Consider the following 12326-nt stretch of genomic DNA (forward strand, 5'->3'; position numbering starts at 1 on the left):
TCCGCGCTTATTTACATCAGAGTGCGCAGCTCTTTCACGCAGCATACAGCAGTGTTGTGCATTTGGACCAGTTGATGGGAAAAGTATTCTTAAAATGCATTAGAAATTCGGAATAATTTGTAATATATCATTTTTCACGGTATTTAGAAGTGCCCACGATAACAATATCTTGCATATTCATTACCGTGATATATCGCATTACCGAATACCGGCACAAGTCTACATGTGACGCACATACAGTAAACCCATATGTCGTTTACTCTGCTGCGCATAATAGCACAAAATGAATTAAAAAACACAATATATTGACCCACGTTCTGTTTTCTATCATACGTTGTGCACGTTTGTGATGACGTAAGATGACTGCAAATGCACCGGGGTTCGATGGAATCAAGAGAGTGTGAAACCAGACCAACGCTGCGGGGGGTGCTGGGAACAATCGCACTCGGGTTCGAACCACAGCAAACGAGCCCAGTGTGAAAACCACCTAAGTAAAAGTCACATGGAGTATTCCAGTATTAAATCCACAAAGAAACCACCCATAGCAACACCCTGGCAATCACCCACAGCACTTTTGGCAGCAAGTTTTGTAAAATGTCAACAATCTACACATTTCTGCATGTCTTATCTTTATATTTCATTTTTCTTTGTCATAAACAGCTCAACTAGACACCCCGTTTTATGAGGAGTGGTGGTTTCTCGTCGTGTTGGCGTTGTGTTGTCTGATTCTGCTGTTGCTGGTGGTTTTTGGTCTCGTCTTGCACGGACAGAACAGAAAGTACAAGAGCTGTGGAACAGGTGACCTGGACTAAACCTCTTCAGCTTTCTCATGACACATCCATCCATCCTCCCTCACATAATCATTATGTGCTGAAAAATTTGCATACATATTCATCCAGATAAACATGTCCGCCCACTCAGACTAGCACGCCGTCCGGCAAACAGTGATTAAAGTTTGACCCAGGTGATGTTTTTGCTGTGATGATGATATGCTGACTGCTGTAGGTAAAGCTGTGTCCACGGTGGAGGAGATGGTCACTCTGGACAATGGAGGCTTCACGGCTCTAGAGCTCAACAGCAGGCCCGTTCATGTCAAGGGTGTCTTCTTGAGGAAGAATGGCACCAGGTACTGTAACAACGCAGCTTATGTATGCATCATCTGATAACTCTGTGGTGGCAAATTCACAATACGGTTATGCCATTTTTGTGGTATTTCATAAAAAAAGAGTTTAACCAGCCGCTAAATGTGTTGAAATAGTGCTGTGCCTTTAAATGAGGTCACTAAACATCCCTCCTTTCCGTTTAGGCTTATTGTAGATTTCATTAAATTATCCACTGTATTTTATCAAATGATGGAGAACAGTATTAAATACTAGAACAGTTAATCCTGGCAAAGTGTTCTTGTAAATGTAATGGTCCTTTTTATTGAAAAATGATTTAAGGGAATAAAGAAAAAGAAAGATAAAATAGTACAGAGCTAGCATTTATTGTAATGTATCTGAATTTTACTTAATTTTATTTTACTGAAAGGCTTCCAGTAACCATATTCATTAAATTCATTCACAATGTGCATACATTAACTCATAAACTTATGCCCAATTGACTAAAAACTGCTCCAAATTTATTGTCTCATCAAATTTAACTATGATTTACATTACACAAATTATATGCTATAATATTTTCAATTCAAAACAGCATTTTTTGAGATGAATATGTTTGTTTAACATCTCAGTCTAGACAAATCAAACAAGACACATCTAACATCTCAATCATGAATCATTGTTCTGCTTCTGTGGTCAGTAAGGCCTGCCTTCTTTGATTTGATCGGCCAAACATCTCCAACATTTTGACATTGACAAGCACTGTAAGACATTAATGAGTGCAGTTTTCATCCTAACAACATACAGAGCCTTGCCTAATGGAGTGCAGTAGAGCATCAAGAATATCAAATGTTGTGATGGACAATTTGGCCGTATCTGATTATTGTGGGATGTGCCTATGGCTGTTAGGACTCTATAAACTTAACATGGTAGCTAAATAAGCTCCATTTTGTTACATTCTGCTGAGCTGCTTTTGAATGCAAGAATGTGTCATATATAAATGCACCCTAATAAATGTGTCTGATTGGGATTGGGTGAATCTGAAACCAGCTAAATTTGACACAGGGCTTCATTAGGACTGATTAAATAAGATAAGCTACAAATTTTCGAAATTGACTACTTAAAAATAAAAATTTTGTCATCATTTACTCACTGTCATCCCGTTCTAAACCTGTATGACTTACTTTCTTCTGTGGAGCATAAAAGTAGATAATGATTCTCTCCCCCCGCCCCAGTGGTCACCAACTGTTTGGTTGCCAACATTCAAACTTCATTTTTGTTCCACAGAAGAAAGAAAGTCATTCAGATTTGGAAAGGCATGAGGATGAGTAAATGATCACAGAACTTTTATTTTTGGGTGGACTGTCCCTTTAGGTCACATTTACTGTTGTTGAGTGAATTTCCGTGGGCAAAATCCAGTCATTTCAATAGGAATCCACAAGATTGGGAATTTCATGTGAGTGCAACAGATTTCCCCGCACGGATTTCGCAACAGGTTCAATGAATTTGCCACACTGACCAACAGAAAGCTGCTTGGTTTGAAAGTGACTTATGTGTGAGCTGTGCTTTATACATTGAAACACTATTGATAATAGATCATTTTTGTCTACAGAATTTTGCTAAACTTATAAGTTGCTACAGTATCTCTTAGGGTTAGGATGAAGGGAGGTAGGCAAACAAAGATGCACAACAGAGAAAGTTTTTGATTGGCTGGCGTCACATATGCCCTTACCACTTCCTTTTCTCTTCAAGCCGGTCCCCTCCCCGACCCAATCCAGCCGGACTGCGGTATTCCGACGAAGACATCTGTAGCAACTACAACGGCATGGTTTCCACAGAGAGCACCGCGCTGACAGAGAGGCCTGCAGAGATGACCGAGTCTGAGGTGAGTGACACATGTTCACTCTATTGTGGTTTACTTTGACCAGCTGGCTGTAAATTATCTCTTACATATACAGTACAGCATATCGCAACATAAATCTTCCAAATGTGTGATTTCCCCTCTCATATTTCCATGATCAGGCCACAGACAGCGAGTGCGAAGAGGAGCCGATCAAACACTCGTTCGTGAATCACTACATGACCGACCCGTCATACTTCAACTCGTGGAAGCGGCAGCAGAAGGGGCTGAAGCAGACGCTGGCCTGTTCCTATGATGAAAGTGCCAGCGGGGACACCGAGTCCTACTATCAGACAGTGGTCACGCAGCACAGCGTTGGCGGGGTCTACACCCCCACCGGCCAGCCCGCACCAGGCTCACGGACTCCCCTCACAGGGTTCTCCTCGTTCGTGTGACATACAAGAGGACCCGGACCCCTCTTTGCGGCTCGGCCAACATAGTTGCAGAGGAAATTCTCTGGTTTCGCACAGTACTATCACCACGAGCACTAAAAGAGACATCACATGTGACTGCTCATCGAGTTGCTGGATCCTGAATGTACTTGATTAGTGATCGTGATCATTATTAAGGGGAGAAAAAATGATTTTTATACAATACCGAAGACTAATCAGAGTTACTTTTAATGTACATGTCCCTCCTTTTTGCTGCCTTGGTTGTGAAAGATGCATAAATGTCTGTGGTTTTAATAAGCAGGACGCAACAGAAAACGAGACATTCCCTCTCTAAAGAGCGGCATATATTCACACTGAACATCCCTGCCCTTACCACATAAAAAAGAACATAACGAAAAAGCTACATGAAAAACACGCTGTAATTACTGTATACTCTTGTCTGAATTATCTCATCTCACTGTCATTGTCGCTATATATACATGTTGCATTCAAGATCGTAAAGGTCATGAAATGTAAATGGATTTGATTCGTGTTTACGCGGCCTGGATAATGAAGCACGGTTGTTTTCAGTATATTCTCTATAGACTCACCAGCAAGAAAACCTACGGAGGCTGTTAGAAGAAGCCAGACAGCTCTGGTTCCCTGCCTCTGTGTAATCAGACAGTGAGACAGTGCCAGATGTGTTGTGATTTGTGCCATTGCTCATTCTCACACATCAACAATCAAGTTTTTTTTTTTTTTTTTTTTTTTCCCTTTTTCTGTTTCAATCCGACCAACTGTTTTAGCACAAGTGTATGTCATGGGCATTCATGAAGTAAAGATTTTTTTATGATAAATTAAATGTTTGCTGTTCACTTAAATGCCTCCAACTACAATGTCTTCTTGATATTACGTCAACATGCACACTAAATCATGACAGGAAAAAAAAAATATTCTGGAAGGCATTAAATCAAATGATCACTTTTATCAGAACAGACCGTTGCTGTATTTTGTATCACTGTCCTGCCTGTTGGCTAAATGTTGGGGAATCTATGGACAGTTTTTTGTTGTTGCAACAATCTGAATAAAGGAGAAAGGTGTGAAGTATAATGTACATAATATTACCTTTTTTGAGCACAATTTAAACTAAACTGTAACAATTCATGAAAAATATAAATGTAAAGGTAATGGAAAAACAACAATAAACGTGATTGTAAATTAAAAAAGTAATGCGTTACTTTACTAGTTACTTGAAAAAAGTAATCTGATTACGTAACTCACATTACTTGTAATGAGTTACCCCCAACACTGTGGATCACAACAGGTCATTTAAAAGTCTGAGGTTTTTAAATGTTTTTAATGTTTTGTAATGTTTTGTTTTGTTTTTTATTAAGTCTTTTATGCTCACCAAGGCTGCAATTATTTTACAGTAAAAGCAGTAATATTGTGAAATTGTATTATATTGTAAAATATTGTATTTGAAATACTTGCATTCTATGTTAATATATTTTAAAATGTAATTTTATTTCTGTGATGGTAAAGCTGAATTTTCAGCTGCCATTACTCCAGTCTTCAGTTTCTCATGATTCTTCAGAAATCATTCTAATATGCTGATTTGCTAATGTTTCTTGAGCAGCAAATCAGCATAGCATGTGACAATCATGTGTCAATGTTGAAAACAGTTGTTCTGCTGAATATTTTTTTATACTTTTTGTCAGGATTCTTTGAATAGAAAGCTCAAAAGAAGCATCCTTGTTAAATAGAAGTGTCAATAAAAAAAAATGTATCGACTCTAAACTTTTGAATGGTATCGTAGGTATTTGCCTGAATCACTGTGACTGCAAATTGATCAATTTTCCTTTCATTGCTCAGGATCTATGATGGAAGGCTCCCAATATTAATGGTTACTGACCTGGAAATGATCAAAGCAATTATGGTGAAAGAATGTTATTCTACCTTCACTAACAGAAGGGTAAGCTCACCTTCAAAGTTGGACAGAAAGTGTGATAATGGCAGGAAGCTGAGGATTTCTTTATGCTCCAGTAAACATCATCATTTTGGAATTTGTCCAGGAAACAAATGCAGGCCTTGCTGGCCCCTTTGCTGATGGAATAACTGTAGTTAAAGATGAGAGATGGAAGAGAATCCGCAGTTCACTCTCTCCATATTTCACAAGTGGTCGACTGAAGGAGGTACAGTAAAGGCCCTTAAAGTGATAGTACACCCAAACATAAAAATTCTGTCATCTCTCATGTTGTTCAAAATGAATGACTTTGTTTATTCTCTGTATGAAAAAATAAGATATTGTGAAGTTGTTACACAGATTTGAAACAAACTTAGAGCTGTGAACTGTCCCTTTAATATGAGCTGTTTCAGATATTGGCATCTAGTCTCTCAGTATTCTTTACTTCTATATCAAAACTTTTATGTAATATTTAGGTTTATGTTATTTTATGCTCTGCTTGTTGTTCTTTGACACTTATGTAACTAACACTTATTTCTAAATATGTTTCAGATATTTCCCATAGCTGTGACGCATGCCGATCGTTTTATAAAAAATATGCAAAAGAGAGACCACGAGCAGCCAGTTAAAGTAAAAGAGTATGTGTGACATCTGTCCTTAAACAAAACATAAAGAACATTGCAAGTATTTACTGCAGTCGATTTCTATGTATAAAACCACATAAAATTAATTGAATTTATTAATGAAGGTCTGTGATTATTGTAGATGACATTGGCTTTGTTAGAAAGTCATGATATGTAAATTATCACTATATAATATATCAAAGTAGAAACAAACACTATTATTATTCCAGAGTTGTGGCTCCATACAGTTTGGATGTGGTCACCAGCTCCTCCTTCAGTGTTGATATCGACTCCATAAACAATGCAGATGATCCTTTCGTTACCAATGTCAAGAAGTTTTTCAAGTTCAGTCTGTTCAGTCCTCTCATTCTGATTTTAGGTATGTCATTTTTATAATTTAAAAAAATGATTTGTTTTGATTTGTTTGTTTTGAGATTTTTTATTTTTTTTTTCAGCTTTATTTCCTTCCGTTGCAAATCTTCTGGGGAAAATGGGTATAAGTATTTTTTCAAGGTCGTCTGTGGACTTTTTCTACAATGTCCTGAGAAAGATCAAGGACGAGCACAACAAGGATTTATTTTTTTTCAGCTTTATTTCCTTCCATTGCAAATCTTCTGGGGAAAATGGGTATAAGTATTTTTTCAAGGTCGTCTGTGGACTTTTTCTACAATGTCCTGAGAAAGATCAAGGACGAGCACAACAAGGAATCAAATGTATGTTTTCCACTATTTCTTACTTTAGCTACAGCTCCAGATTTTGCAGAGATGTTGATACTGCAGTAGAATATGACTTTGTGTTTTTAATTAGGGTCGGGTGGACTTTCTCAAACTCATGATCCAGAATCAAATACCTGATGAAAAGTTTGAAGACACAAGTGACCAACCAGTAAAAGGTTTGAGAGACAGTACAGAATTTACACATTATAGACTCTTTCATTTCAAATGTGACTGGTGTTTTTATTAATTTAATAGGACTAACAGACCACGAGATTCTCTCCCAGTCCTTCGTTTTCATTCTCGGCGGTTATGAGACGACAAGCACCACTCTCACTTACCTCCTCTATAATCTTGCAACTAATCCAGAATGCCTGGAAAAGCTGGTTTTGGAGATTGACACAAACTTCCCTCCTGATGTGAGCAAACTGGCTTCCGCTCGGTTCATAGTTTTTGTGTAGAAAATCTATCTTAAAGGAATAGTTCACCCAAAAATCAGGCAATTAAAGATATACTGTAGATGAGTTTGTTTCTTCATCAGAACAGATTTGGAGACATTTAGCATTACATCACTTGCTCACTAATGGATCCTCTGCAGTGAATGGGTGCCGTCAGAATGAGAGTCCAAACAGCTGATTAAAACATCACAATAATCCACTAGTAATCCACATAACTCCAGTCCATCAATTAATGTCTTGTGAAGTGAAAAGCCACATTGTTAAGAAACACATCCACCATTAAGGCATTTCGACTTTAAATCATTGCTTCTGGTCAAAATACAAGGCCTGAATCCATAATAAAAGACTTCCTCCAGTGAAGAAGTCCATCCCCTGTTGTATTCTCACATCAAAAGCCAACCAACATTTGTTATTATTAGAACAGTTTTTGACTGTTTTCTCTTATAAATGGTGAAAAGCTGCGTATTTGTAATAAACAAGTTTTAACCAAACCCTTGCTTCCAGCTAAAATACAAGTCCTCTAACAATAATATTGTTTTCTCCGGTAAAAAGGTGTCTCATCTGAATCAGAAAAGAGTTATGCACAGATCAAGCACCATTTATAAGAGAAAACAGTCCAAAACTGTTCTAAACAGATATGTTGGTTGGATTTTGATGTGAGAGGACAACAGAGGATGAACTTTTTCACTGGAGGAAACGTTATTATGGATTCAGGCCTTGTATTTTGACCAGAAGCAATTATTTAAAGTTTAAACGCCTTAATGTTGGATGTTTCTCTTAATAACATGGCTTTTCACTTCACAAGATGTTAATTGATGGGCTGGAGTCGTGTGAATTACTTGTGGATTATTGTGATGTTTTAATCAGCTGTTTGGACTCTCATTGGTGAGCAACTGATGTAATGCTAAATTTATCCAAATCTGTTCTGATGAAGAAACAAAATCATCTACATCTTGGATGGCCTCAGTAAAGTTTCATTTTTGGGCAAACTATTCCTTTAAGGCAGTTTTAAAGTTTAGTGTTCAGTTGCTTTACTTAAGGAACGGCAAATAGGTTTAAAATAAAGCCGTAATAAATACAGGTGCATCTCAATAAATTAGAATATCGTGGAAAAGTTCATTTATTTCAGTAATTCAACTCAAATTGTGAAACTCGTGTATTAAATAAATTCAATGCACACAGACTGAAGTAGTTTAAGTCTTTGGTTCTTTTAATTGTGATGATTTTGGCTCACATTTAACAAAAACCCACCAATTCACTATCTCAACAAATTAGAATATGGTGACATGCCAATCAGCTAATCAACTCAAAACACCTGCGAAGGTTTCCTGAGCCTTCAAAATGGTCTCTCAGTTTGGTTCACTAGGCTACACAATCATGGGGAAGACTGCTGATCTGACAGTTGTCCAGAAGACAATCATTGACACCCTTCACAAGGAGGGTAAGCCACAAACATTCATTGCCAAAGAAGCTGGCTGTTCACAGAGTGCTGTATCCAAGCATGTAAACAGAAAGTTGAGTGGAAGGAAAAAGTCTGGAAGAAAAAGATGCACAACCAACCGAAAGAACCGCAGCCTTATGAGGATTGTCAAGAGACATTAGAAATCAGCTTCCAAAACAGCTGCTAGGGAACTCTACTGTGTGACAAACAGACCCCTCATCTGTAATATTATTTGTAAACCGCTTGTAAAACATTGTTCTGGACTTTTAGATATATTCCCTCATTTTAAATTCCTATTAGTAGCAACACCAGAGATACAAAATACCTACAGGATTTAATACATGTGAGGAAAAGATGGTTATTCTGTCTCACTGATGACTGTAACAAAGGGCTGTTATAATGCAACACCCACAACACTACGTATCAATAAATGTGATCGGTAGGTTTTCAACAGACGTCTGAAACAACCAATAACATACATAAACCTGTAGTGCCCTCTGTACATACTTAAAATTCACTGGAGAGCTGCATCAGTTGAGAACGTTTTCTGCTCAATACTAAAGATTTGATTTAACACTCGTATCCAATATATGATATTAGTGGTTTCTGTGTATAAAGGGAAACCACATTAATTTAATTCATTACTAAAGGTGTAATATTATTGCAGATGACAAAGTAATGATATGTAAATAATCACTTACTGTATATTATATATTTAATAAGAAAAAGCTATTTTTATTTTAGAGTTGTGGGTCCATACAGTTTGGATGTGGTCACCAGCTCCTCTTTTAGCGTTGACATTGAATCCATAAACAACGCAGCTGATCCTTTCGTTACCAATGTCAAGAAGTTTATCCAGTTTAATATGTTCAATCCTCTCTTTCTGCTAATACGTATGTTATTATTTGTATAACAATATTGGAAAATGAACAGAAATAATGAAAAAATAAACAAAAATTCAATAATTTTTTTTATTTGTTTTGTGAATAAGGATGAGCACAACAAGGAATCAGATGTATGTTTGTCACTATTTCACTTTTCATCTACTGTCACTCACACTGTCATTTATACCTGGCAATGATTTTGATGCTTCTGTGTTTTTAATCAGGGTCGGGTAGATTTTCTCAAGCTCATGCTCCAAAATCAAAAACCTGGTGATCATTTTGAGGACACAAGTGAGCAACCAGCAAAAGGTTTGAGAGATAGAATTTACACATTATCGACTCTTTCATTTCAAATGGAACTTGTTGTCAAATATGTGGTTTTGTGATTTTAATAGGACTTAAGGATCACGAGATTCTCTCCCAATCCCTCGTTTTCATTCTTGGAGGTTATGAGATGACAAGCACCACTCTCACTTACCTCCTCTATAATCTTGCAACTAATCCAGACTGCCTGGAAAAACTGGTTGTGGAGATTGACACAAACTTCCCTCCTCATGTGAGAACAACGGTTTCTGCTCTGTTCATAGTTTTTATGTAAATAAACTATTTTAAGGCAGTTTTAGAGTTTAGGGTTCAGTTGTTTTACTTAAGGAACAGGAAATTGGTTTAAAACAAAGCCATAATATGCATCGGGCATGTCTTTTTTGGGGGGCGGGGGTTTAGACTCCCATCATGCATTGATGAAAATGGATTACTTGGAAATGGCCATCAATGAATCAATGCGTCTCCTTCCCGCTGCAACACGCTTCGAGAGGAATTCCTACATATGTATTGTGTCGTGATCCGCAGCTCTGGGAGTCTCCTGATGAGTTCAGACCAGAGAGGTCATGTGATTCATCTATCAGACATGACATCTTTAATTTTTTTTCACAACCACAATTTTTCTCACATATTATCATCTTATAGCATGTGATTTATACAGTTTATAGAACCACGTGCCAGATTTAAGCTGGCTAAACCAAATAATTTTTTCTTATATGGAAGTTGCAAGGACTATGAAAACGTCCTTATTTGGTTACACAACAATGATATGATAACTTGGACTGACCTGACATCTATGAGCAACATCATTATCCTAAAATCAACATTTCAGTTCTCTGGTTTGAATGTAAGCTAATGTGGTTTTTGTGTTTACCCAAAAAGCTATATAAAAATATAATGTTACTGGACATTGAAACCAATACAACCTAGCAATTGAAACCAATACAAACTAGCATCAATATTAATTACCTTTGTATAATTAAATACATGGAACTAAAAAAGTTATTTAATTTGTTCTCGGATCAGCATTCATAAACATTTGACATGGGATTTTTATTTATTTATTTTCAGACGGCACTGGAGCATATTAAGCATCCATTCGCGGCTTATAAAATCATGTAATCATAAATGCTATATATAAAATAAGACTCAGTTACACTTTTTGTCCAATGGGTGTCACTATGAACATTTAAAATGCAATGAAAGGACGTACCTAACGTTATTGTGCAACAGAACACAGAGGAAGTGTGTTTTATGAAGTCGCAGATATAAGGGGCTTTACTGTTTTCTAAGGTGAGTAAAATCGATGTGCTACTCTATTTGACACTCTAGGATGAACTTGGTTTCGGTTGTTTGTGTCTGTCGTCTTTTTTTTTATGTATGTTTCTTAACAAATTAATAACTTTTAAGACTTACGTCACCTCTGTTGGCTACTGCTTGCAGTTAACGCAGATAACTCACTGGACACGTAATAATATAAAACTATAATAACCTGTCTTTTAATACCTTATTTGGTCGTCATGCTCACCACCACGCCTACTTCCGGATCATGCGTCGTCTGGTGAAAATAAATGCAAACCAACAGCGTCAGTGTGTATTAAGGCTTCAGCTGAAGAATACTGACAAGCTGACAGCTGACTTACAATGATTGATCTCCCATCTCTGTCTGTGACCTGGACCCTGGTGGTTCTGCTCTTGACACTTCTGTGTATGTGAGTATTAAACGACAATAACAGACAAAGAAACTATTAGGCAAACATGGAGTATTCTGTGTAGTGGCTGGCTAAACCAAATAATTTTTTCTCATATGGAAGTTGCAAGGACTATGAAAACGTCCTTATTTGGTTACACAACAATGATTTATTTATATCTCCATTGAAACTTAATTTTATGTCTACAAACACTGAAATCTGTTTTTAGACCATTTAATTGAAGCAAGAATTGCTAAACTGAATTTGTTTCTAATATATCACCATAGGTTCTGCCCAGAATGCAAGTCAGAGATGAACCAGTACGCTTTCCTGCCTTTTGGACTCGGGCCTCGAAATTGCATTGTAATGAGATTTGCCCAAATGATCATGAAACTTCTTGTTTTGAAGCTGCTTCAGAACTTCCGTATGGAAACATGTAAAGAGACACAGGTTGGTACACTGACAGTCATCAATTAGAATTGATATACATGAGTTATGTGAGACAGACTGTGCTTTGTGTCTTGAATGAATGAATTATAGTTTATTTTCTCTTTTTTTTTTTTTTCTCAGATCCCTCTAGAGATGAATGCCGCTTTTCAGCCAAAGGTTCCCATCACAGTGAAGTTTATGCCAAGATCTCGCAAGGAAAAAAAATAATGCAATGCAAAAGTTATATAATATAATTATGAATAAATAGAACATTTGTAATCATTTTTAATCATGAAGACTGAAACACATTAGAATATTTACACAATTATAATTCTCTTTTTAATATTTCATTATATTGTCAATCGTTTTATGTTCACCTTTTACACTTTATAGAAGTGTGCCATTATGTGATTTATGGTGCTCAAGATCATG

The 12326-nt window shown here is 36.8% G+C and overlaps 2 protein-coding genes across 2 annotated transcripts in view; both read left to right on the plus strand.

Annotated features, from left to right (window-relative positions):
* LOC107674633 (protein sidekick-1-like) overlaps positions 1 to 4146 on the plus strand; it is a 370868-nt gene extending 366722 nt beyond the window's left edge. Inside the window, exons 42-45 of the mRNA XM_016468661.1 lie at positions 661 to 798; positions 1006 to 1126; positions 2853 to 2985; positions 3123 to 4146. Of these exons, the coding sequence (XP_016324147.1) occupies positions 661 to 798; positions 1006 to 1126; positions 2853 to 2985; positions 3123 to 3395 (665 nt within the window). The 3' untranslated portion in view covers positions 3396 to 4146. The remainder of the gene's footprint in view (positions 1 to 660; positions 799 to 1005; positions 1127 to 2852; positions 2986 to 3122) is intronic.
* Positions 4147 to 4201: 55 nt separating this feature from the next.
* LOC107674585 (cytochrome P450 3A40-like) lies at positions 4202 to 12122 on the plus strand. Its single transcript, XM_016468596.1, has 14 exons — positions 4202 to 4206; positions 5244 to 5343; positions 5444 to 5563; positions 5887 to 5972; positions 6188 to 6336; positions 6546 to 6670; positions 6765 to 6849; positions 6929 to 7089; positions 9561 to 9584; positions 9678 to 9762; positions 9849 to 10009; positions 10219 to 10337; positions 11753 to 11915; positions 12036 to 12122. Exons 1-14 carry the CDS (start codon positions 4202 to 4204, stop codon positions 12120 to 12122), a joined length of 1470 nt encoding a protein of 489 aa, XP_016324082.1.
* The last annotated feature ends 204 nt before the right edge of the window (positions 12123 to 12326 follow it).

The sequence above is a fragment of the Sinocyclocheilus anshuiensis genome, unplaced genomic scaffold (genome assembly GCF_001515605.1).
Source record: "Sinocyclocheilus anshuiensis isolate Anshui unplaced genomic scaffold, SAMN03320099.WGS_v1.1 scaffold152, whole genome shotgun sequence".
Taxonomy (NCBI): Eukaryota; Metazoa; Chordata; class Actinopteri; order Cypriniformes; family Cyprinidae; genus Sinocyclocheilus; species Sinocyclocheilus anshuiensis.